Here is a 25724-nt window from a genome sequence, read left to right on the forward strand (position 1 = left end):
GCATTGGGTGGTCTATGTGCATGGTCAGGTGGGTCCAGTGGTGGACCGGGGGCATAAAATGATGAGTTTTTAAAGAGTGAAGGAAGGGTATGCTGGATTGATATAGATTGAAAGGAGAGGATTTAAAAAATAGAAGGATTTGAGATTGTATGTTGTGGAGCTGGGAGTGAGTGGTTGGGGTATAGACATGCAAGGTGAGGGTATGAAGATGGATGATTTGTTGGTATTGGGATGCAAAAAAGCATAAATTTTTGGGAATTGTTTTTGTTTTTCTTAAAAATCCCTTCAGAACGGCAGAAGTTGTTAAAATCTGGAGAGCATTGCGTGGTTTGGTGGGTGCTACGGAATGGCTGCAAAATGTGAGCAATGTGGCCTAGACCTCGAGAGTATGTGATAGCGGCGATTTTGGTTATTTTAGTGGAAATATATTGACGGTAACTACAGCTGAATGCATTATTGTCTCTCTTTCTGAAGGGAGAATCAGTCTGGTTTAGGTATTTCATGAGATGTGAGTCTCGGAGAAGGAACCGAACCCCGAGAGCGCCGAAATTTCGTCCACACAAAAGATCCAACTTTGATAGCAGTGGATTTTCTTCTTCAATTTTTCTTCAAAAACCTCTTTTTCTGGAAATCTCCACAACATTGCAATTATGTTAACATACTTCACATCACTTTTTTACTTCTCAACACCATTGCTACATTTGACACACCACTTCAACAAAATCCAATCAAAACCACCCCTTAAAATTAACCATCAAATTCAACACCAGTTCCTTTTCCCCAAATACTGGCTAACCTGCTGGAATTCCACGTTTGATGTCACCTAATAATCAAAATGTCCTGCACATCACCACAGCATCACCCCATCTAGATTACTCGCTTCCACTAAGCACCACCAGTATGCTCCCCATATTACGCCGCCAAGCGCTCGTGAGAGCTCCTTTGCTATCCAGTCGTTTTCTCCACGTTTCAAGGATCCTGTTGAACCAAAAAAAGCCCGAAAACGGCTCCGAAGAACCCGAGAAATTCGCCGATCAAAAATCCACTCCAAACTACAAAAAAAGACCTCTAAGCCGTGTGGCTATCGGCGGCACGCTGCAGCTGAAGAAGCTTCCGGTCTCTAAAGGCATTGAATTTGCCGCCTGGAGAGCCGTTATCGTTCTCATTATCGGTGGAGGTATCTTCACATGGTGGTTTTCCAGAGAGAAGGAGAAGTTGAGATTACAGAAGGAGGTGGAGGCCAAGAGGGGCGTGGGTAAGCCCTTGATTGGTGGAAACTTCACTTTGGTGGACGAAAAGGGCGAAAAGTTCACTCAGGAGAACTTGAAGAACGACAAGAAGAAGTTCTCCATTCTCTACTTTGGTTTCACTCATTGTCCCGACGTGTGTCCTGACGAGCTCGACAAGTTGGGCGAGATGCTTGAAGATTTGAAGAACAACCTGGGAATCGAGTTGCAGCCTGTTTTCATCACATGCGATCCTGCTAGAGATAGCCCTGATGTGATCAAGCAGTACCTTGAAGATTTCCACCCTAGCATCATTGGTTTGACCGGCACGTATGAGCAGGTGAAGAACGTGTGCAAGAAATACAGAGTGTACTTCTCCACGCCTCCAGATGTGAAGCCTGGCCAGGACTACTTGGTTGACCACTCCATCTTTTTCTATCTTATGGACTGCGAGGGTAACTTTGTGGATGTTATTGGCCGTGAGGTGGACGCTAAGCTGGGTGCTGAAAAGATCAAAAAGTACGTTGAGTCGTTTATTCCAGAGGCCGAGAGAGAGGCCCGGAAAAACTCCTGGTTGGGTTTCCTCTACAAGTAGAGGGATCAGTGCTTCCCACATGTATATAGCCTAAATAGGGAAGAAACCTTTGGACTGAAAGAACGTCCTCTCAATTATCATTAAGAAAGAAGCGGTAATTCATGAATCATGTAGTATCGAGACGCCGGAAAAACTGACGACATCCGGATCATTTACCCCACAGAAGTGGATGCCTCGTTCTGGTGGATATAGCCGCATGAGACGCACGATATATACTATCCTGCACACAAGCACCCGACTTTGACGGCCGGCATGATATGCGCTTACACCACCCGACCCTGAGCCGTTTAAAAAAGCTCAGCAATTTTTCCACTTCCATCTCCAGTTTTTCCGATGGCAGAGGAGAAAGTCTCGTTTGCAAGCGAGTACGACGAGTCCACCAACAAAGTCAATGTGGTTACGAGCTCCAGGTACCTCCTGTGGATGTACAAGCTCGATAACCTCGGAGTCGAGATCAGAGGTATAGAGAGGGTGACTCCGGAAGAAAAGGTCTCCATTGGGAAATGGAGGCTGTTTATCCAGGTTATAGGGCTTTGGCTCGCAGCCTGTGGCGGTGTCACCACAATGTCGTCGTTTTTCCTACCGACTTTGGTGTACAACTTGAACTTGAAGAATGCCCTAGTAGCATCGCTTTTGGGTATCAATTTGGGCAACCTCGTTCCAGCATATTCGTCCACAATGGGGCCCCAGTCGGGATGTCGTCAGATGGTCACGGCCCGGTTCCTTTTTGGCCAGTGGTTTGTGAAAATCGTCGCCATCATCGTGATTATCGGAATGATCGGTTGGTCTGTGATCAACTGCGTAGCTGGAGGACAGCTTCTTCTGGCGATCAGCGATGCCAATTTGGAGGTCGGGATCGCCGTGGTCATGGTGGTGAGCTGGATCATCGGCGTTTTTGGAATCCGGGTTTTGCTCAAGTTCCAGTCGATTTTGGCCATTCCCACCAATGTGGCTATTCTTCTTTTCTACATTGTGGTGGCCAAAAAAATCGGCCACATTTCAGATACTAACCAGGCCATTGACGATTTGAACATCAGCCTGCAAACAAGCACGGGCCAGTGGCTTTCTGTTTTTGCATTGGCGTATTCGGTCACCTCAACCTGGGGTGGAGGAGCCTCGGACTACTATATCCTTTTTCCCGACGATACACCCTCCTGGCAGGTGTTCATTTTGACGTTTTTGGGAATCGCCGTGCCGTCCAATTTTGCAGCCATTTGCTCGGTTATCGCCGGAGCTATCGCATATTCGTACCAGCCATGGTCAGAGAACTACGACAATTACGGAATCGGAGGCATTTTCGCCCTGGCGTTCGAACCCTGGCACGGATTCGGCAAGTTTGTCATTGTTGTTTTGTACATCTCGCTTATCTGCAACAACATCATGAACACCTACTCGTGTGCTCTAGAGTTCCAGCTTATAGACACCCGTTTGACGTATGTGCCTCGCTGGATATGGACCACGGTGGTGGCGGTGATCTACCTTGTTCTTGCGTTGGCGGGAAAAGAGCATCTCAACAATATTTTGGGAAATTTCTTGCCCATGTTGGGCTACTGGATCACCATTTATATCACCTTGCTTTTGGAGGAGAACTTGATATTTAGGGGCACCAAGGCAACAAGGAGATTGCACCATAACGAGTTTGACGGCACCGACGAGGAGAGCATCTCCACCTTGTACAACTGGGCCAACTGGAACAAACCTCTGTATCGAAGTATGGGACTTGCAGCCACGCTTTCGTTTTTGTGTGGAGTCGCTGGGGCAGTTTTGGGCATGAACCAGGTGTACTATGTGGGAGTTCTTGCGAAAAAGGTGGGTGACGACGGAGCCGATCTTGGAATCTACTTGTGCAGTGGGTTTGCAGGTTTGACGTATCCGGTATTTCGGTACATTGAACTTAAGAAGTTTGGACGGTGAAGGTGTATAGATTGATAGAGAAATGTGTTTGTTCCAAGACGTAGGTTGGGTTTTTCATAGAGATATAGCATTCGCTTTGAGAATGAGGGAAATTGGAATGTCCTGCTGATACACTTTATTGGAAAACGAGATCCCTCCATACCTTAGTTCCATTTGCAGCCATTTTTCGTGGAAGCGGTGGATTGCTGATCTAGAAAAACAAGAAAAAAAAAATTACTCAGGGGCAGTATTAACAGCAAAAAGTATATATCGAATGACTCATTTATGTGAGAAAATTTGCCGCCATGGTGTCAAAATCAGATTATGTAGGTGAGCCGCACCGGACCTTGCATGAATGTTATCTCGAAAAGTGAGTAGACTCATAGATCAACATCCGTACATCTACAACTGATGATCTTGTGGTTTTCCTATAAAAGAAGAGACTCGCCCATGATTTAGAAGGCTATATTGTGATTTTTCCAGATATGCTGAATGCAAGCATCGACCAGCAATGTCAATCGAACTTTACGATACCCCTAGCCTCGAGACGTACTGTCATTAGACCTAGAGGGAAAACGATAAAGGCTATTGCAAAACACGACAATGTGACTATCAAGATTATACGGCAGTTAAGGCTGCGCTGGCTGCTCAGAAACGATGTGAAGAATTGTGCAATTTCGTACGACAAGTTTGCTTATTTCGGATTGCCAACCAATTATAGAGCTTACTACAACGACGTGGACGTCGTAATCAGAGGTAAAAGGAGCGATTGTGACACAGCAAAGGAGGAGGTGCTTCAGAAAGCCGAGGAGGGGACTACTGAAGTTTCTGTTGCAGAGTTCGAAGTGGAAGATACGAGAAGAATGTTCATTATCAAGGAAACAGAACCACTTCAGGAAAAGTACCCTGAACTTATATTCTATTTTCCCCACTATACGGATGAAAACACCATTTACCTAAAGGGCCCCAAACTGAAAGTGGAAGAGGCTTTGGAAGAGATCAAGCAAGTCAATGCTAGAATCATGGAGGACACAGTCGTTCTAGAAGTGAACATTCCTGAAAAAACCCTGGGTTTGGTAAGTCGAGATATACCCTCGGATTTAAAAGACGATGCTCTTGTCAAGTTCGACGAGCACGGTTTCACTATTTGTGGGGTTCCGGAAAAAGTGAAGGCAGTCGAAGCAAAAATCTTGAAAGCTGCCCCAAAGTATACAACAGAAGTCGTCGAACTTCCCAATTTCATCCCTGGGGATTCATCCCATAATACACTGATAATTTCCATGCTTTGGCTAGAAGTGTTGGGGTCCAAATTCTGGGGTAAAGGAGAAGTGGATTTCGATGACCTGCGCTTTGAAATCAGAGGGGAGATAGAAGATGTGAAAGCTTTTCAAAAATTTGTGTTGGAGACTTTTAAGAAGATCACTCCTACGACTGTGACAGTGATTCCCGGGAGTTTCAGTCGTATCGAGCATTACGACCTTTCAAACAAGCTTGGGGACATTGCCCTGGAGAATAACATTCTATACTATATTGGAGAAGAGAGCGCCTACCTTATAGATGGGTCTAATGCAACAGATGAGCAAATAGATGGCTTAGACTCTCGCTTGAGAGAAGTCATGAATTGTTTCCAAGAATGCAGCGAGATTCTAGAGTCGATGGAAAGAAGCGTTTTGCATCTTGGTCGAATGCAGATATTTTTGTTTAGCATGCAAGGAGGAACCCAAGAGACCATTTTGGATGAGTATTTGAAGGGACGTCGTGGTCACCTTACCTTCAACTGCCCTACTTCAGACGAAATCACCATTGAAGGACCTCCTGATGCCGTTCAAGGAGCTACAGATGCCATAAACAAGATGGTGAACGATATTGAAGAAAATGGTGGGTATCGAGCTCACGAACGCAAAGTTCTGGTACCTTCAAAGATCCTCACAGGTCTTATTGGTCGAAACCGTCAGTTTTGGCGGAGAATAAAGAAACAGAATTGCGTCCATTTGATGATACTAGACAAGGGGAAAGGAACGAGAAGTCAGCACTTGGTGGAGGAGGATTCCAAAACTTCCATTGTTATCAAAGGAATCAAACTCGATGTGGATAATGCTGCAGCTTGTATTCTCAGTAGGGTTGAGGAGCTTCAAGGAAAGAGATCGCTTGAATGAGAGATGGTGCTTAGGAAGTTGTGGTGGCATTGCCATGGAAAACGAGTCTGAAAAGAGTGGAGTACGCATGGGTTTCCCGAAAGATTTGGGTAATCTACGAGCGATGTAATAAGATCTTAGACCCTCACTACTTAAGATGGAATTCAAAAAAAAAAAAATCAAAATTCAGTGCATATAGCTCTATGAGATAAGTCAACGAAATGTCAATCCAGGTTCTCAAGAGCTCAATTCAAGAAATAAGGGAAAATGAACAAGCAGGCGTAGTTGCAAAAGGTCTACAAATCAGTGTTCACCCAGTAGATCAAATCAAGAGCTCCCTCGTGCGATAGTGGATCCGTGAGACTACTAATTAAGTTACAATCTGAAAGCGTTGTGTACAGCGGAATATCTGTGAATTTGAACATGAGTCATTTTCAGATGTGATATTCAACTACAAACTCGTTTTTGGAGGTGAGCCGCACAGGACCGCGCATGAATGTTATCTCAAGACGCAAGAAGCATGCCGTACATCTGCAGAAGGCGAATGACACATTTCTGGTTTTCCTATATAAAGAGTGGATACGCCCATGATTCAGAAAATTACCTTGTATCCTTCCAGATATGCTAAACTCAGGCAATGACTCTGAGCAATGCCAATTGACCTTCACGATACATTTATCTGCGAGACGTACCGTCATTGGACCCAGAGGGAAGACAATAAAGGGTATTTCAAAACAAAATGATGTGAATATCCAGGTTATAAGGAAATTTAGACGCTGGCCACGCAAGCACGAAGACAGTGAAAGTAAGTCATACCACAAGTTCGTTTATTTTGGATTGCCAACCAACTATGGAGCTTATTGCATCGATGTGGATGTCATAATCAAAGGAACAGGGAGTGGTTGCGAAAAGGCAAAGGTAGAAGTGCTCAAACTCGCAGAGGAGGGGTCTTCCAATGTTTTTGTTGCAAAGCACAAATTAGACGAAGACAGAGCAATGTTCATAATTGAGAAGACAGAACTGCTTCAGGCAAAATATCCCAATCTCCTTATTCAAGCCAGTGTAAGCCTGGATGGAAAATTACGCCTGGATGGATTATCAAGCCTGGATGGAGAATTTGTCTATATAAAAGGCACCAAGCTGAAAGTGCTAGAAGCCACAGAAGACTTAAAACGGATCCAGGCCAGAATTGTGGAAGAAACAACCGTGTTGGAGGTAAAGGCTCCTAAGGACACTCTGTATATGAATTGTCTAGACGCAAACCTATCGCCTTATTATGGAGAAGTTTCTGTGAGGCCAAACGAGCACGATATCACCATTTGCGGGATTTTGGAAAAAGCTAAAGAGGCTGAAGCGGCACTCTCAGAAGCTGCTTCAAGATATACCACTGAGGTTATCAAAGTCCCCGAATTCATTCCCGGAAACGCATCTCATACCAGACCAATACTAAATCTCCTTTGGAGTCAAGTGTTGAAACCCAAATATTGGGGCAAAGTGGCAGTGGCTTTTGACGAGCCGTACCTTGAAATCAGAGGCAAGAAGGAAACCGTGGAAACTTTCAAGCAGCTTGCGATGTCGACGTTTGAGAAAACCACACCGCAGATTGTGACAATTGTACCAGGAGATTACCGTAGAATCCGGCGTTACGACAAAACATACAAGCTTGGCGACCTTGCCGAAGCGAATGACATATTATACCGTTTTGATCGAGAGAACGCCTACCTTATAGATGCATCTATTAAAACAGGTGAAGAGAAGGAAGGATTTGAGTCTCGTCTGGATGCATTTAGGAGCCACATAATTGGGTGGACGGAGTTTCTCGAGTCCATGGAAACCGTAACCGTGGATGTTGGTCAACTTCAGCAGTATATGTTTGGCATGATCGGAGGCTCTGGTAAATCGTCCATTTTTCTTGATTTCTTGAAGGGACGCCCTGGTGAACTTGTACTTGTTGGATGGCATAAAATTACGCTCGAAGGCCCTCCTGATGCTGTTCAAGGCGCCAAGGACGCTATGGAGAAGATGGTGGAGGATGTTGAAAATGGCACTTTTACAGCTCACGAGCGCACGGTTATGGTACCTTCAAAACTTCTTACAGCTCTTATTGGAAAGAATCGAGAAACCTGGCGAGGAACGAGGATTGGAACCCGTGTACATTTAAGGATATTAGATCAGGGGAAAGGGACAAGATCTCAGGAATTAGTGGACGAAGATTCCGAAACTCCCATTGTGATCAGTGGAATCAAGTACGACGTGAACAATGCTGTGAGTCGGATTCTCGACAGTGTCGAGGAACTCAGTGATAAGAAAGTTGTCAGGATAAAAATTGGTGCCATTTATCATAGAAGAATAGTCGGGAGAAACTATTCCCACAGAAACAAGATCGAAAAAGAGTGCAGAGTGGACATACGATTTCCAAGAAACGATCTAAGGTACCCCTGTCCGAAGCACGAGGACGAGATAGTTGTTCATGGGAAATCGGCTGATGTGGTTGAAGCCGAGAAACGTATTCTCGGGATTTATCAATCTGAGAAGAACGGTGCCACAGAAAAGACAATTGATGTTCCACTTTCGGCATTGAAAAGAGTTCGCCAGTACCTAGGCGACCGTTTATGGGACAGAAGCGACAAATTGAACTATAAAGGCATCCAGTTGCTTGACGAATTCCCGTGTGCTGGTGTGGATTATAGTATCATGGAGGAAGAAGAAAGCGCCAGAGTTACCGTATATGGCACGGAAAAGGCTCTCGCCGGGATCCCCAAAGACTTTAAAGAGCCCCGGAATACGAACTTCACCGCCACAGTTCCCGCTCCAAGGGAATTTCTTGATTACTGTGAAGGTAATGTGTGGGACACCATTCTATTTGATGCTGGAGTGGATGATCTTTCTGATGAGCAGAAATCGACTTTGATTCAAGCGTCTGAGATAGAATGTGAAGTGAAGTGCACTGGTGATGAGAGACTTGTGGAGATAATTGTTGAAATGATACGGGAACGTCTAGCTGAGTGGGAGGAGCATGGTGGCCACTGGCTGCTGGATTATTGATGCGACTGGTGGAATAAGCACGCTATGCCATGAAAAGATGCTGATTTTGGGATAATTGATATCAATGCTAGGCTCCAGGAAATCTAGACCATGACAGATGTATTATGAAATAAAGCACATCCAAAAATACCGGGACATAGGTTCCCAGCAGATACGTAGATGAGAAAACCCATTTCTCGAGTACTCAACCAACGGAAATCTTTATCTCATTGACGAGCCGTTAATCACAGGAAAATCGGAGAACAAATACAGTTTGAAGAACGGATTGGCTGCGGTTGAAAGAGTGATATCTGAATGGAGACAGCATGCCACCAAATGGAAAAGAATCGTTTTGGATATTACACCAGAGGAACGAAGATTTTTGATTGGACCAGGAGGAACAACGAGAAACTGCCTTATGGAGTTATTTGACGGAGTTGTGGGTCTGGTTCAATTGGAATCGTCAGATGATACAAAAGAGTATTTTATCGAGGGACCTACTGAAACAGTCCACAAAGTCAAGGATGCAGTTGATGAACTTCTCTTTGAGGTAGCTGAAACTGGTGACTACAAGTTCTACGAAACCAGGATTACTGTACCCAGCCGAGTGGTTTCTGGACTTATTGGGTGCAATCGTCGTCTTTGGAGAGAACTAAAATCAATGTACTGCGTTGATTTGAGAATTCTTGATCACGGAAAGGGGACCAGGGGTCGTCTTACGGCCGATAAGAAAGCAGAAACAACCATTGTGATTTCCGGAATAAAACTACACGTGGAATTGGCCAAAAAGCGTATCATGGAAAAATCGGACTCGTTGCAACACGAGAGAATCGCTAGGGCAAAGATCGACTCCTCCTACCATAGAAGGATAGCTGGAGCGGACTATCTAAACCGAAACATGATCGAGATAGAGTGCAATGTGGAGATCCGTTTTCCCAGGAACTGCCTCAAATACCCGTATCCTAGGAATGAGGACGAGATTGTCGTTCAAGGAAAGGCTGGTGATGTCCTGAAAGCTGAGGAAATGCTTCTTGCTCTTTATCAGCTGGAAGAAGAGGGCGCTTTGGAAAAAGAGGTAGAGATTCCAAAATGTGCAAGAGAGGCTGTTTGTGAAGATCTAGGGCAGATGTTGTGGGATCGAAGCGACCAGTTTGTGGGTGGAAGAGTGTATGGCCAGGACGACTTTCCGTGTCTTGGGGTGGACTATTCAATAAAGGAGAGGGAGAAAAGTATTATTGTCACTTTGTTTGGAACGAAACAGGCCATTGAACATGGAGCAAAGGAGCTTGAGAAGCTTTTGCACAATTTCCATGTTGTCGAGGTCAGTGTTCCACAGAAGTTTCACCACTTTTTGGACCGCTACGACAACGAAAGCCGCTGGTTTGGCATAGTTTCGAAAGCTGGTGGCTTTATGCTTCCCAGGAAGCAAGCAGAACGATTAATGCAGAATCCTGAGAATGGGGATATTGTCAGATGCTGTGGAAACAGGGAGATTGTGGAAAAGGTAGTAGAAGGCATCGAGGCTCTTGTTAAGGAAGTGGGTGAAGAAGGCAGATGAAAACTTCAAGCATTGAATTATACTCATTCCTAAGTTAGGTGAGTGCATCTGCTCAAGGGAGGCTTCCTAAAGTTGCAGTAAGTGTACCTTGGATAAATCCACACCAGTTTTTCCCGTTGCTTCCAATAACGAAGACATTTTTTGGCAAGCAAGATTGAGAGCTGCTATTTGCAAGAAAGTCTAAGGCGTTCATTATGTTCAGAAATTAAAAAACGGGCGCTTTTCAAGAGAATCAGGCTCCATTGGCTGCAGATCTCGATCTGAGATCAATATCCAAGTCTTTGGAAGCGCATTCGTACCCACAGCAATTTAGGGCTCGTAGTAACTGATTTTCGGCCGATTGTGTCTTCTTCGGGTTGGATTAAGCGTGAGATTTCCGGAAGAAATTGGGTATTTCACGAGAGATGTGATAGACCCTTACTGATTTTGGCCTTCAAAATTCAATGCATAAGGTTTTTCGAGATAATTCGACGAGAACTCGATCCAGGACATCGAGCGCAGCAACTGCTCAATTGAAAAAGAGGAGAAAATGAACAAACAGGCATGGCTGCAAAAGGTCTATGATTCAGTTCATCATCCAGCACATCCAATCAAGAATTTTTCCGTGCGATGGTGGATCCGTGAGACTACTAATTTAGATATAACCTGAAAGCGTTGTGTACAGCGGAATATCTGTGAATTTGAAGATGAGTCATTTTCAGATCTGATATTCAACAAGAAAACCCGTTTATGGAGGTGAGCCGCACAGGACCGTGCATGAATGATAGAGCTGCACATCTGATGAAGGCAAATATCAAATTTCTTGATTTCCTATACAAGGGGGGGCAAAGTGAATGACTGTAAATAAGGGATAGATTCGGCCATAGTTCAGAGAAATACGTGATTTCCCTCCAAATATGCTGAACTCAACTAGCGACTCCGAACACTGTCAATTGAACTTCACGATACATTTAGCTGCGAGACGTACTGTCATTGGACCCAGAGGAAGAACAATTAAGGCGATTTCCAAACAAAACAACGTGAGTATCAAGGTTAAAAGGAAGTTGAGACGCCGGGAACATAGATTTCGATTTCGAAATGAACTTGAGTTTATCTATTTCGACTTACCAACGAATTATAGAGCTTATTACATCGATGTGGATGTTTCAATTGAAGGAATGAGAAATGGTTGCGAAGAGGCAAAGGCAGAAGTGCTCGAACTCGCCGAGGAAGGTGCTTCCAATGTTTTCGTTGCAGAAGAAGAATTTGAATTTCCTAGAAAGGACTTCCTAATTAAAGAGGTGCAGCAGCTCAAAACTAGGTATCCTGAACTTTTTTTTTGGTATCCTGACTTTCGTTTTCAACCCCAAACTTGTAAAATCCATATCAAAGGCAGCAAGCCGAGAGTGCTTGAAGCTGCAGAAGAATTAAAGCGAATTCATGCCAGGATCATGGAGGAAACTGCTATTTTGACAGTCAAGATCCCTGGGAGGTTGTGGTTTATGTTGCAGGATATATCAGAAGATATATACCAAGACACTTTTGTCAGATCCACTAAGGAGGGTATCACTATATGTGGGATTGTTGAAAAAGCACAGGCGGTTAAAGCGGCACTACTCGAAGTCGCTTCATCATATATCACCGAAGTTATTGAACTACCGATATTCATCCCCGGAAATTCACCCGAGAATAGACGAATATTCGATCAGCTTTGGCTCCGAGTCTTGGGACCCAAGTATTTCAGCACTGTGGAGGTGCTTTTCGAGGAGCCGTATCTTGAAATCAGAGGAAAGAGAGAGTTCGTGAGATCTTTTAAGGAGGTCATGACGGCCACGATTGAGAGAGTTTTACCGGAAAATGTGACAATTATACCTGGTGATTACCGGAGGATCAGAGATTACGACAGAACAAGTGAGATTGAAAGATTTGCTCAAGCAAATGAGGTTCTATGCTATTTGGGTGAGGAGAACGTCTGCCTCATAGATCTTGCAACAGGTGAAGTGGAAGAAGCGTTTGAGTCCAGCTTGGAAGCTGTGAAGAACTGTTTATTTAAGTGGAAGGAGGTTCTTGAGTCTCTGGAAACGAAAACCGATGATGTCGGTTTGGGAAGGTGTGGTGGCTTGAAATCACCCACTTCTTTTGACGTGCTACAAAAACGCTCATGGTACCTTTCAGCCAAGGAAAAAACGGAGAAGATGAAGGAGGATGTTGTTCACGAGCGTACGGTAATGGTACCTTCGAAATTTCTCACAGGACTTATTGGAAAGGACCGGAGATCCTGGCGAGAAATCAAGGTTGGGTACTGTGTAAACTTGAAGATTCTAGATCAGGGGAAAGGAACTAGAAGTAAGCAATTAATGGATGAAAAGTCCGAGACTCCAATCGTTATCAGCGGATTTGGAAATGACGTGAACAGAGCTGCAACTGGGATTTTCGCTAAAGTCAAGCACCTTAGTAGTTGCAGAGCTGCTAGAATGCAAATTGATGCTATTTTTCATAAAAGAATAGCTGGCTATAATTATTGTCACAGAAACAGGATCGAATACGAACACTGGGTGGACATACGATTCCCAAGAAGCGATCTAAGACATCCTTGTCCGAAGCATGAAGACGAGATAGTAGTTCATGGCAGATCGGCTTCTGTGACTAAAGCTAAGAAGGATATTCTCGAGATCTACCGATGGGAGAAGGATGCGGCCAAACAAAAGACAATTGATGTTCCTCTTTCGATGCCGAAAGAGGTTCGCCAGCTCCTAGGAGACCGTTTATACGACAGATCGGATAAAAAACACTACAAAGGTGTCAAGTTGCTTCGAAAGTTTCCATGTGTTGGTGTGGATTATGAGATGAAGGAGGAGGAAGGTATTGCTACAGCTACCGTGTATGGCACTGAAGAGGCTCTCAGCAGGATACCCGAGAACCTCAAAAGGCTTAAAAACATGGATTATACTGCCACAATCTCCGTTCCAACAGTGTACCATGACAATTTTGATTCTGATGAGCGAATAAAGATCATGAAAGCTGCTGGAGTTGAAGATCTATCTGAGGAACAAAAGTTGAATTTGATACAGATTCCTGAGACAGGATTAGAGGTGAAGTGCAGTGGTGAGAAGCTCACTGTGGAGATTGTTGCCGAATTGATACGGGAAAGAGTAGAGGGGTGGGAATTTAGTGACGATTGCTATTTTAATGGGCGGGACTAGAATACAAATCCCAGAATCGTTGATGCGATTGGTAAAACTAGCACGGTGTACTTTGGCGAATATTGCAACTGCTTGACAACTGAAAATGGAGATTGAGAGATTGTGATGGTGATATCCTTGAAGTGTGTGCGCTAGGGGTACGGGCTGTAAGGTTCTTGTGGAAAGCTGGACCTGAAGAATGTCTCATCACGATAAAAAGAGACTCCGGGAATCCACCAAAATGATTAAGGAACTGTGATATTAAGCCTTAGGCAAGTTTCGAAGGTAAAGAATCATGGCAAGACAGAATCTTGCAGAGGGCAAATTATCCAAAGAGAAGTGGCAAGAGCATAGTAGTGACTGGCTGCTGGATTATAGATGCTACTGGTGAAAAAAGCACGCTATGCCATGAAAAGATGCTGAATTTGGGATGCTCCAGGAAGTCTAGACTGACCATGACAGATGCATTATGAAATAAAGCACCTCCTAAAATACCGGGACATAGGTTTCCAAAAGACACTTGGATAACAGAGCCCATTTCTCGAGTACTTAACCAAGCTCAATTGGAAAAATACAAAACAGATAGGTTTAGTTCCAGCTGTTGACTTTCAACCCTAGAGCACTCTCAGCCATATCGAGTAAACCAGGAATTCCTCCACTTCCATTTTGCTCCAACCTTCAAAATATCCAGCGAATTAAAATAAAGCCCAAACTCCTCCAAAAAACCAAATTCCTCTTTTTTCTTGATTTTCCCCCAGGGTCCACGGAAACCTTCCATTCCGTTGATTTGCAGCCATTGTAGCCTGCACGGCTGTCTTATCTGGACCAATTCCGCGGCCCCACCTTCCATAAATCTATAAAAACCCACCATCTTCTTTTTCTTCTGAAACGACCAAATTATTAGAAAAAGAAAACGGATTTCAATTTCAAAAACTATCGTCGTTTTCCATTCTTCAATCAGCCCTGCACGCGCCCTTTGTCTTCTCGCTTATCTAAACATCACCAACTACAATGGCACTCACCCAAGAACAGATCGAAACCTTCCACAGAGAAGGAATGCTCTGCATTCCGGACTTTTTGTCCCAAGAACAGATTGCAAAGCTTATGGGCCGGTCACGTGAGCTTTTGACCGGTTTCGACCCATCTCAGCATCCCAAGACCCAGTTCAAAACAGGCGACAACGATCACGTTGGAGACGAGTACTTCTTTGACTCCGCCGACAAGGTGCTGTACTTCTTTGATACTGACGCGTTTGACAAGGAGGGCAATTTGAAGTACTCCAAGGAATTGGCCATCAACAAGATCGGCCATGGGTTGCACATGAAAGATAAGACGTTTGAGGAGATCACTTTCGACAGAAAAGTGCAAGAAGTCGCTCGGGACTTGGACTTCAAGGACCCCCGGGTGCTCCAGAGTATGATGATCTTCAAGAACCCTGTTTCTGCCTCGTCTTCATCCAGAGAAAACGCCGTTCCTCCTCATACAGATGCCACCTTCTTGTTCACAAAGCCCCAGACGGCGCTAGGCTTTTGGTTTGCATTGGAGGATTGCACCAAGGAAAACGGGTGTCTTTCGTATAATCCTGGAACGCACAAGACGGTTCCACTCACCAAGCGTTTTGTCAAGATTGACCAGGGCGCCAAAGGATGCAATTTCATTCCTGTCGAGCACGGCGAAGCTTCTCAGGAAGACAAGGAGGAGGACTACAAGCTCGTGGAGTGCAAGGCGGGGTCTCTCATCTTGATCAACCACTCTGTGCTCCACAAGTCTGAAAAGAACCACCTGGACAAGTCCCGTTACGCCTATGCGTTCCATGTCATTGACGGCACGGCGGAGTACGATAATTTGAACTGGTTGCAGGTACCTCCATCACCACAAGGAGGCACGGAATTCTCCAAGTTGTATGAGCCTCCAGTTGCAGCTTGATTGGTGGAGTTGGCATGTATAGGACAGTGAGGCCGTCGTGGCCATGAATGAACGTTAATATGGAAGTGGCCGGTCACAGGATATTGACTGGTGTTGTGTGGAGGGGTCCTTTCAATGGGATCTGCTATTCTATAGTGGTATTAGATCTCAGGCATTCAAAAGATGCCTTTTTTCAGTCATTTAGCACTTGGCCAGGAAAAGACTTTTAGATCATTTGTGAGTAGCAGACGAAAAAAATCATTGGTAATTTCGGTGTTCCAGAATTGAATGATCGCTGCAAATGTAGCCTCGCCATTTCGAGTATAGATACAAATGGGGAAGTGGAATCTTTTGTGATTTTCAGTATTCAGAGTTTCTTTATCCATAGATCATTCAAACTGAGGCCTTTTTCACTTCCAAGTGTCAGATAAATTGGATTTCCATTTGATCCAATGAACTACAAATCCTCCTTAATCCCGGACTACTGTGGCTGACAAACATCAAATGAGCCACTCCACCCAAAATCAAAAAAGTCAATTCATCATTTTCTTGAACCAGTATTAGAATACTAGTTAATTCAACAATTAAAAATTCCTCCAAATACCACCCCATTGGGCACCCCTCGAACCGTTTCCAGTTATGCGGGCATGCTTATCGTAAACGGGCACCAAACCGCCCCGATCGATCTTGAAGGGTCCCCCAATATGTACCCCACCCCCACGTCAAAATGCCCCGCTGTCCCCCAATTTCCCCAAAATATCCCCCACTTTGCCCAATCGCCACCAATTCACCCCAAAGCGCACAGATCATACCTGCCCGGACTGTCTGGATGCATGGTCCTGCGAGGTATAAATACGGACCGCCTCCCCTGAATCTACAAGGTTCCGCGTTTTTTTTGAATACCCCTTTCTTTTAATCTCGAGTATATTAACAAAATCGAATCCCACGATCAGCTACTTTTCCTTCTCTTAGCTGGCCAATTCCATCCCTTTCTAAAACCGTTTGCCCCCCGATAACTGATCTGTCCTGCGTGTGGCGGACCCTGACACGATAAGCTCCTGAGATAAGGAGGCACTCCACACTACTTTACATTTTTGATACCCACTTTACAAAACCACACGTCGTTAAGTTTCTACTTCCAGTTTTACTATTAGCAGATACCCCACCATGTCCGAGACCAGAAGAGTTTCCATCAGCTCTCCCGTGGTTATAGGGAGGGCCCTGAGAAGCACCTCGGACCGCCCCTCCTTGCTGACCAACTTGTACCTCGCCAACAACCACATCTCCAAGTTCCATGCTGTTGTTTACAAGGAAGACGATGCTGTTTACGTGAAAGACACAGACTCGACCTTTGGCACGATCCTCAACAACGTCTTGATCGGACCCCAGGAGCCACACCTTTTGAAACATGGCGACACCTTGGGGCTTGTAGTCAACCGTACTGCCGCCGTGGTACGGTCGTGGCGCGAGAAGACCCTGCTTCCTACCAACATTCCTTTGCGCAAGTTGCTCAACCCCTGGGTCCACTTGCAGTTTGATGTGGGTCTTTCTGAGGATGTGCTCACGTTGACGCCCAAGAACAAGCTAGCCGATGAAGCTTGTCTGGTGGACGAGTCCGGCGAGGCTGCCGAGGTGACCCGAACTCCCGAGTACGAGGAGGCTCATGGTGATGTTGTCTCGGAGGACGAGCCCCCTGAGGAGGTCAAGTTCGTCAAGGAGGTTGTCGTACGCGAGGAGCCTGAAGCTCAGGCCGAGAAAGTGGAGGCTGGAGAGGATGCCGATAGCGAGGCAGAAAGCGAGGTGAAAGCCCCTGCTGACCCTGAGCCACAGCTTGAAGTCGTCGAAGTCGAAATCGAGTCTACCGCTAAGCCCGAGGAGACCGTGGAGCCAGATGTTATAGAGGCCGTTGTCGACGAACCAGAACCCGAGCCTAAGGCTGAAGCTGAAGCCGAGCCGTACGAGTACTACGACGGCTCCTCCAACGACGACGTCACCCTGGACGAGGCATCCTCAGATGCCGAAGGCTGCGAGGACTGCTCCGAGTGTTGTACGACCGGCAAAGCCTCCGAGATCAGACTCGTCAATGGCGAGTGGGAATGCGTGGAAGACTCAGACGAGGACTTGGCGGTGATGTTCGGCTGGAACGACATCTCCCTGTCTGAAGTTGAAAGCGACAACGAGCCCATGAGCGACCAGGGCGAGCCAGATACATCGCTCTCCGACGCCGCTGAGCCATGCTGTGGCGTGAAGCGCTCCTATGATGTGATGACCGAAACCGACCCTGTGCCTGCTACGGCATTGGAGACACCAATACCCGAGAGGCCTCTCAAGAAGGCAACCTACACCGTGCTCAAAGAGGTGGGCAAAGGAGCATTGTACGTTGTTGGTACAGTGGTGGCATTGATTGCGTACGGCCGGTCCCTCGAGAACCAGTGACCCACGATTTAGCTTATGTTGATGATACACTATATTACCCACCCACACTCTGTCTACCTCTTCATCTGGCCTTGCATGTTGTTCATCTGGCCCATCACTGGCAGATTCATCATCTGCTGCTGCATCGCCGGCAGCGTCATGTTCATGTTTTGGTACATTGACCCATCCATGTTTCCCATGGACGAGTTTTGTTGTTGTTGTTGCTGCTGCTGTTGCTGTTGTTGTTGTCTTTGCATCTTAAGCCTCTGCTGCTGCATTTGAAATTGACGAAGACGTTGGAAATAAGAAGGAAACTGTTGCATCAACAGCTGCTGAGCAACTTTCGCTTGCTGCATGGCGTTTTGCTGCTGCTGCTGGGTAAGAGGATCTCCCTTGGGCGACATTCCCGTGTTGAACATCTGAACCAAAATATTCATTCTTTGCTGCAAAGTCTTGAACGTCTTCTGTTCTTGTGGAGACAAGGTCATCTGGAAAATCTGGGCCTGCTGCTGCGCCAACGTACTCTGTGCTCCTCCTCCACCTTGTGCTTGAGGTTGAGTCGCTGGTCTTTGACCCTGATTTTGTTGACCCATGGGAGGCATCTGCTGACCCATTTGAGGCGAACTTTGAGCCATATTGCCCATCCGTGGCGTAGCAACACTGCCGTTTTGCATCACGGGAGTGCCCATTTGTGAGGAAGGTTGGGAACCCATCTGGCCCATCTGCGCCATGTTTCTGTTTTGGGCAAACTGCTGCTGATTGACCTGACCGACTTTCTGCCTCTTGGCCTGCTGCTGTTGCTGCTGCTGTTGTTGCTGCTGCTGTTGCCTGAGCTGCTGCTGCCTGGCTTGTTGGATCTGGATTTGCTGCTGCCTGAGCTGCTTGGCTCTGTCGCTTAAAGCAGCCTGATTGGGTGCTGGAGACTGGGACTGCTGCTGCCTCTGAGGGCTCATGGCCAGACCCATCTGCGGACTCATGTTTGGCATGCCGTTGTAGTTGACTCTCTGGTTCATGGCGACATTGCCCATGTTGGGGCTCATTCCCGGGTTCATGTTCTGGTTCATGTTCTGACTCATGTTCTGGTTCAAGCTCTGGTTCATGCCTTGGTTCATGTTCTGGCTGACACCCTGCTGCATGTTCTGGTTCATCTGGCCCATCTGGCCCATCTGGTTCATGCCCTGGTTCATGTTCTGTCGAAGCATGTTCTTCTGCAACTGAGCATTCTGGAAATTCTGCGCCATGTTGGCGTTGCCGCTGTTGTTGAGCTGCGCCGCTCTTTGCTGCTGTTGCTGCTGTTGCTGCTTCAACTTGGTCTGCTGCATCTGCTGCTGCCAATACCTCTGTTGAGCCTGAGTTTGCTGAGGCTGCTGTTGAGGCTGTTGAGGCTGTTGAGGCTGCTGCTGAGGCTGCTGTGGATGTTGCATTTGCTGCTGCTGCATTTGGCCTTGCATGAGTTTCGCCAGGGCCTGCTGCTTGAGCTGCTGTTGTCTTTGCAAATTGGCTGCAGCAGCGGTGGCATTCATGGTTCCGTTCTTCAAACCAGGAGCTGGAGACGCCGTTCCGCTGCCCGCCTGTGACGTAACCGGACCAACACCGGCCGCAGTGGCCACACTGGCACCAGCCTGGGCTTTCTGGCTCTCCTTGCGTTTTCTGATTTCCTCAATAAAACGCAACCGCATGAACTGACCAGACGAGTTTCCCGCAAGCATCGACGCCGTGGCGCTGAGGGCACTGGCCTTGTCGTTGCGCTTTCTTTCAGATCCGCCTGGGGTCATGGATTCTCTAGCGCTGCCATTACCAGTAGCAGCTGTGGTAGGTCCAGGAGTAGGCAACACAGAAGGAGAACCTTCCAAACTGACGGCATCCAGAGCGCTGTGGCTCGAAGGACCCACCACAACGAGCTTGTTTTCGGAAGTGCTTTCCAGAGGGTTCTTGTTCTTGCTCGAAAGCAAAAACATGAGCTCCTCGTACTCGGAGGACTTGTGCATGACAAGCTGGTCCTGGTGCAACTTGCGCAGCTCCCTGGGCGTCTCGTCTCTGTGGGAATGAACGATTTTGTAGTCCTGCTTGGCCTCGTCCCACACTTTCTTGGGGTACTCGTGATCAGGAAAAAGCGACTCGTCCTGGTTGTACGGATTGAGAGGCACCTTCAAATCAACCTTTCTGTTGGTCAATGTCAAGATCTCCAGCTCCATCTGCAACGAGATTGTGTCGGTGAATTTAGTGAGCGCCGAGTCTGTGTGGTAGAGCAAATCGTAATAGAGCGATAACGAGGTCGGCCTAAGAAGCGTTCTGTATGTTTTGGGCGGGGTGGGCTGCTCCTTCGGGCTCTGTTGCGGCAGTTTCTTGCCGTTTTCCTTTGAAGGCAGCAGCTGCCGACTTTCCTTCTTCTCCTTGTTCTCCAGGCGGTGATCATACACCTGAAGAATGATGCAACCCTCGTAGAACTTGACGGCGCAGTCCTTGAGCAATTCCGTCATTTCCAGCGGAATCTCCTCCTTGAGAATGTGGTGCAAAAACGACTTGGCCATGGCGCTGTCCTTGGGTATCATGTTGGAGTCCTGGGTATTGTTGAACCGGAAGTGGTTCTCATAAATATGGAATGTAAGCGATGGCGGGTACTTGGAGTATTTTTTTAGAATCTCTGCCAGCGACGTGGCAAACTGGTACCCTCCGGGCCGCTCACGTGCCTGTTTGAGTTGTAGTTGAAGGAGCATCTGTTGTTGTTGTTGCTGAGAAGCCTGGTTTTGTGTTTCTGGTGAACCTATACCGGCAGCATTCTCGGAACTTCCACTTTTCTGCTGATTCTGAAGCTGCTGTTGAAGAGCTGCTCTTTGCTGCGGCGTGAGCTGCTGGAGCTGTTGTGCTGTTGGTCTCGATCCCGACCACGAACTAAGCATATTTTGTTTGAGCGAGTCGTGGGTGGGGGAAAAATTGGGGGACCGTGGGGGATACTCTAATTAAAGTGGGGGATGCTGTGGGGGATTGTGGAGCCGGGGGCAGATGGCCTGGCGGCGCTGTATGGGTGTGTCTTAGACAGTGGTGGTTGGTGATAGTCTCATATATTTTCATGATACCGAGTTTGGTCACGTGCGCGACCACCCATGGTAGTAGAGATGAAGGTTTCGAAAGAAGGGGGGATTTCGTGGGAGAGAGTGTTTTTTATTGGTTTAAAGTGAATTTGATTCTACTGGTAAGAGTTTAGTGGTGTGTATGTTGATGTGGATGTACTGCTCAGTTTGGGTTGATCCTGGAACCGAGGACGCAATATGCAACAGTAGAAGGTTGAAATGTTTTGTTCAAGGCAATTGTATTCTATCTCCGATGTGATGTGGACGCTTTGAAAGCAGCTGAAGCGTTAGAGGCATGCGCTTTCTCCAGGTTGTGGACCATACCCCAGTTCCATATACATATCCTGTAGTAGACCTATAACCCAAGAAACACAATGTTAATAGCCAGATGGAAACTCTTTCGAGTCAACTGGAACAGGAAGTTTCTAGAAGCACACTCCAGCACTGCTGAACCCAATCCACCTTTAGGGTACGTGGTCCTGGTCCTTGACAGCATTACTCTCATTGAAGAAACTTAGTGATGAACGATCCTCCACTTTCAATTCAATACGCCTTCATGCCGTTTGAATGTTCACGGAAGCTCCATGGGTCACTGGACTATGCCCAGACCGAGCCCATACAGATAGAACTCTCAAGTTTCATGCAATGTTCAACTGTAAAGCTAGCAACCTCCCTACTGCTGCATGATAGGAACATCGTTCTTCAAACAAAACTCCATGAGCTGGAAAAGCTTCTTTCTGTCCTCCTCGTTGAACACCCACAATCCGTAGATATCTCCCAACAAGTCCTTGACGATGATCAAATTGTCGTTGATCTCCACGTCCATCTCGAGAATGCCGTTGTTTTGAACGCCGTTGGGGAAAAAGTGGTTTGTCACCTTGTTGGGCAAAAGACCAAGTGAAAAGCACTCTGGACTCTGTCTATTGAGCAAAATCAACCCGTAGCAGAAGAGCTTCTGGAGCAGCTCGTACCCCAAATTCTCTCCAGGCGCTAGAGGCTGGAACTCTCTCAAATAGAGCGCTAGCGTGCCTTGAAACTCGGTTTTTTCCCATTCCTGGCTTTCTCCAAACTTGTATATCACACAGTGGGAGGTCGTGTACAAGAGCTGTTTGGCTTTGGGGTCGTATCTGCTGATGACATTGAAGTTGAGGGTCAGTTTGAAAAGGTCGAGGGCTCTTTTGCCCGAAATCTGGTTATCCACTTCGGCCATGATGTAGTTGATAAAAAGCGGTTGGACAAAATATGGGTAGTATGGTCACGTGAACCAACCACCAGAACGGCCTTGATGGCAATAGATTGATGGAATATTGATGGGAATTTGATAAGTTCTTTGGGATCAAGTCGTTGATTTGATTACCGTTGATTGAAATGGTTTTTACTTTCTCGTGCATCCTCTGGTGTGGTTGTCCTTCTACATCACCAATAGTACACCCCTGTATTAACCGTGCACCCTGACTGGAGCGGTATACTACTTAAGAAAACCCAAGTTCACCCCATACGTCTGCTCTATATTCTCGTAGAGCTGAACCATTCTCCACTTGGCCACTCCTCCCTTGTCATTATGATACTTCCTACTGAGAGCAGGCGGGTTGGGCTTATACTCCTCCTGTGCCCGTCTCAAGCGGCTGAACGGGTGTTGATCATGTTCCACCCCCTCCATGTCTTGGACATAGGCTAATAATTCCTTCAGGAACTGTGGGCAATACACGGAAATAGCTCGGGCACAATTCAGAAGAGATCGCAATCGGGCCTGCAGCCTTTGGTCTGAGACAATATAGTGAAGAAGGATTTGGTCATCCTCTGAGAGATCTGTGTATTGTGGTGACATGATTGAGTTTTGATTTTTTTTGTCTGAGGGATAGGGTGGGAATCTGGTGCTTATATAGTTCGCAGGGCCGTTTTTTGCAGCCATTCGCGGGGATGTCTCTCTAGTGTGTCACTCATTGATGCCATAGACAGCAAATCCATGTGGTTTATGTATTATAAATATATTAATTAGCTGGTGTGGGGTATTGCCTTCAATTGTTTTCTTACTATTTGATGTTGTGGCGATTAGGTCCTGGTACTACTATCCCCAATCTATAAGTGTCGTAGGAGTTAGCCCATGGTGATATCATCCATGGAGGGTCATTCACAGGATCCTTCCAATGTTACTAAATGAACCCCGACATCGTAAAAGCAAGAATCTTTAGATATTCTTACAAACGCCATGCACCTTGATGTCAGAAGATGTCCTCCAAGGTGGCTGCGAACCTATACTATATAGTACTACAAGGAACACACCTCAATGCCATACGTCCAATTCCAGAAGACTCAAAAGTAACAGATTGTCAAAAAATTCATATCACCTCTTTGAACATGACCATCCGTTTTCCTCGATATCCCCATACTTCCCGTTTCGGAGTCGCAGAAGTCCGACTCCGACGAAACACCAGATCCAAACTTCGCCCAACATTCCAAAATCTCCAAAACGACAAATCCCCCTCAACAATCGGATCAAAAAACTACGGAATCCACGCCATTGACCCGCTGGCTACCCTAGAACCCGTGCATCCCCACCTCCGCTAAAGCCACACTTCCATGTACCCTCACCGTTTTGAGCCAACCATGCCACGATTTGAGCTAAAAAACAACCAAAACATAGCCATCATCTCAATTCATCCAAATAAGTCAAAACCACTAAATTCCAAACCCCCTTTCCAAATCTATCAACAAATCGGCTCACGTCAATCGTACCCTCCTGCATACACCGCCCCATATAAGCACCTCCCAGCAATCAGCAATTATCACCATCCCAACTACTCTCTTCCTCCATGTTGAGAACTCAATTGAACACGTTTTATAGATCCGCATCCAGAGGAACCCCCTTCAGAGGCTTCCACGCCTCGGCAGCCCGTTTGGTCAAGGTCGGTGACTCCGTTCCCCTGACTCCTTTATTCGAAGGTTCTCCAGGAAACTCCGTCAACTTGGCAGAGGAGATTGGCAACAACAAGGCGCTTATTGTCGGTGTTCCAGGTGCCTTTTCCCCCGCCTGCTCCGCCTCCCACGTACCTGGTTTCTACAAAAACCTCAGAGGCTTCAACGACAAGGGAATCACCCAATTCTACGTGATTGCTGTCAATGACCCCTTCGTGACCAAGGCGTGGGGCGAGAGCATCGAGAACCACCAGGCGGGCACCGACCAGGTGAAGTTTTTGTCTGATCCTCGTGGCGAGTTTTCTCGTGACTGGGATGTGCTTTTCGAGGCCTCCAAGGTGTTTGGCAACGAGAGATCCGGCCGTTACGCTGTTTTGGTTGAAAACGGCAAGGTGGCCAAGACGTTTGTGGAGCCCGACAACACCTCGGTGAACGTTTCCGACGCCGAGAAGGTCTTGGAGGGTTTGGACTAGGTTTGAAGAGATCTCTGTGGAGCAGTTTGAAGAAGTTTTGAAGTATTGCTAAAAACAATTGCTGGAAGTGCTTGCTGAAAACGCTTGCTGAACTGTAATTGAATTGTAGACGACTTGTAGTGGGTAGGTGGTGTGGTTTGTGGGGTCGAGGTGTATCGCACTGTGAAGGAAAATCAACATTTAAGTACCACAAAGACTTGGAGCTTCACATACAGAGACCACGGTTTGGCGCGTTTGAGGCATGAATGTGGTCTTCCCGAGAATAGTCCCGAGAAGTGGTATCCTTTCCGGAAATGGCGGTCTACATCGAGGTGGATTTAGCAGTGAAAAAGTGGAGTTTTGGAGAAGGGTTGTTTCAATGGACGGATGGAGAAGATCCATGGTAACGAGATCCACGAGGCTGGGGTTCTCGACAAGATTGGGATACGGAACTGACGAGCCAGTTAGGAATTCTTTAAATGCTTTCAAAGGAAGATCTAGCTTGTCCACTAACCGGCTGAAGCAGTGTACTATCCAGAAACCTAAATCATTATTGCTATCTCAAGGGCAAAATGTTTCTTTTGATGTCTCGCCAAGACTACTACATCACCAACTTTCCCAAAAACGGTCATTCTCTCAAACACTCCATGGAAACCACTACAAGTACATCACTCCATGGACTACCAAGAGCATCACCAAGACTCGTTTCAACAGTAAAACCTTGCTGCCTTCATCACCCCGCTTCTACTCCCAAAAAGCATTCTCCAAGGAGGAAATCGAGGAGGCCAAACAATGGCTCGATAGTCCCCAAATCAATAGGGCGGTTTTCGAAATCACATACAGCAGAAGCTCTGGGCCTGGAGGGCAGAAAGTCAATAAAACCTCCTCAAAAGCCACCGTGGCTTTGGAGCCGTGGAAGTGGTTGAACCCGCAATTCTGTTTCTGGATCCCAAAACCGATCTTGGCTCAGATCGAAGAAAAGAAGATCCGCTACCATACAAAGCTGGGTGGTTTGCTTATACAAAGCGACCGCAGTCGAAACAGGGAGGATAACACAGCCGACTGTTTCAAGAAGCTCGGAGACGAAATTAGAAGGGTTGTGGAGTTTGTAGGTGAAGTCAGTGAGGAGGATAAAGCCAAGTGGGAGGAGTTGGCCAAGGTGAGTAAGGAGCGGAGAATGGAGCAGAAGAAGCGCCAGAAGGAAAAGAAGCAGGGAAGGAGCAAGAAGTTTGATCTTGGGTGATGGGTATGGAGTGAAGGGCATGTCTCTCTGGTCATGAACATGTCAATTCTTGTAAATAGCACATGGACGTCAAGCACATGGACGTCAAGCCCATTGACGTCAAAGCACATGGGTGTCAGGTACTTCAATG

The 25724-nt window shown here is 46.6% G+C and overlaps 10 protein-coding genes across 10 annotated transcripts; 8 read left to right on the top strand and 2 right to left on the bottom strand.

Annotated features, from left to right (window-relative positions):
• Positions 1–900: 900 nt before the first annotated feature.
• On the top strand, positions 901–1821 carry SCO1 (Cu-binding protein; the record flags this gene model as incomplete). Its single annotated transcript, XM_024859134.1, has 1 exon — positions 901–1821. The coding sequence occupies one exon, from the start codon at positions 901–903 to the stop codon at positions 1819–1821; it is 921 nt and encodes a 306-aa protein (XP_024712808.1).
• Positions 1822–2154: 333 nt separating this feature from the next.
• FCY24 (Fcy24p) lies at positions 2155–5870 on the top strand (the record flags this gene model as incomplete). Its single annotated transcript, XM_024859135.1, has 2 exons — positions 2155–3670; positions 4255–5870. 2 exons carry the CDS (start codon positions 2155–2157, stop codon positions 5868–5870), a joined length of 3132 nt encoding a protein of 1043 aa, XP_024712809.1.
• A 600-nt stretch (positions 5871–6470) lies between these two features.
• C7M61_003802 (KH domain-containing protein) lies at positions 6471–10431 on the top strand (the record flags this gene model as incomplete). Its single annotated transcript, XM_024859136.1, has 2 exons — positions 6471–8825; positions 9076–10431. 2 exons carry the CDS (start codon positions 6471–6473, stop codon positions 10429–10431), a joined length of 3711 nt encoding a protein of 1236 aa, XP_024712810.1.
• A 1430-nt stretch (positions 10432–11861) lies between these two features.
• On the top strand, positions 11862–13709 carry C7M61_003803 (uncharacterized protein; the record flags this gene model as incomplete). The annotated part of the gene is made up of 2 exons (XM_024859137.1): positions 11862–13570; positions 13628–13709. The coding sequence occupies 2 exons, from the start codon at positions 11862–11864 to the stop codon at positions 13707–13709; spliced, it is 1791 nt and encodes a 596-aa protein (XP_024712811.1).
• Positions 13710–14603: 894 nt separating this feature from the next.
• Positions 14604–15518, top strand: C7M61_003804 (uncharacterized protein; the record flags this gene model as incomplete). Its single annotated transcript, XM_024859138.1, has 1 exon — positions 14604–15518. The coding sequence occupies one exon, from the start codon at positions 14604–14606 to the stop codon at positions 15516–15518; it is 915 nt and encodes a 304-aa protein (XP_024712812.1).
• Positions 15519–16664: 1146 nt separating this feature from the next.
• C7M61_003805 (uncharacterized protein) lies at positions 16665–17933 on the top strand (the record flags this gene model as incomplete). The annotated part of the gene is made up of 1 exon (XM_024859139.1): positions 16665–17933. The coding sequence occupies one exon, from the start codon at positions 16665–16667 to the stop codon at positions 17931–17933; it is 1269 nt and encodes a 422-aa protein (XP_024712813.1).
• Positions 17934–17986: 53 nt separating this feature from the next.
• SPT20 (Spt20p) lies at positions 17987–20812 on the bottom strand (the record flags this gene model as incomplete). Its single annotated transcript, XM_024859140.1, has 1 exon — positions 17987–20812. The coding sequence occupies one exon, from the start codon at positions 20810–20812 to the stop codon at positions 17987–17989; it is 2826 nt and encodes a 941-aa protein (XP_024712814.1).
• An 844-nt stretch (positions 20813–21656) lies between these two features.
• Positions 21657–22193, bottom strand: C7M61_003807 (uncharacterized protein; the record flags this gene model as incomplete). The annotated part of the gene is made up of 1 exon (XM_024859141.1): positions 21657–22193. The coding sequence occupies one exon, from the start codon at positions 22191–22193 to the stop codon at positions 21657–21659; it is 537 nt and encodes a 178-aa protein (XP_024712815.1).
• Positions 22194–23796: 1603 nt separating this feature from the next.
• Positions 23797–24372, top strand: TRP99 (Trp99p; the record flags this gene model as incomplete). The annotated part of the gene is made up of 1 exon (XM_024859142.1): positions 23797–24372. One exon carries the CDS (start codon positions 23797–23799, stop codon positions 24370–24372), a length of 576 nt encoding a protein of 191 aa, XP_024712816.1.
• A 379-nt stretch (positions 24373–24751) lies between these two features.
• On the top strand, positions 24752–25594 carry C7M61_003809 (uncharacterized protein; the record flags this gene model as incomplete). Its single annotated transcript, XM_024859143.1, has 1 exon — positions 24752–25594. The coding sequence occupies one exon, from the start codon at positions 24752–24754 to the stop codon at positions 25592–25594; it is 843 nt and encodes a 280-aa protein (XP_024712817.1).
• Between the last annotated feature and the right edge of the window lie 130 nt (positions 25595–25724).

This window comes from Candidozyma pseudohaemuli, assembly GCF_003013735.1.
Source record: "Candidozyma pseudohaemuli strain B12108 chromosome Unknown scaffold00010, whole genome shotgun sequence".
Classification (NCBI taxonomy): Eukaryota; Fungi; Ascomycota; class Pichiomycetes; order Serinales; family Metschnikowiaceae; genus Candidozyma; species Candidozyma pseudohaemuli.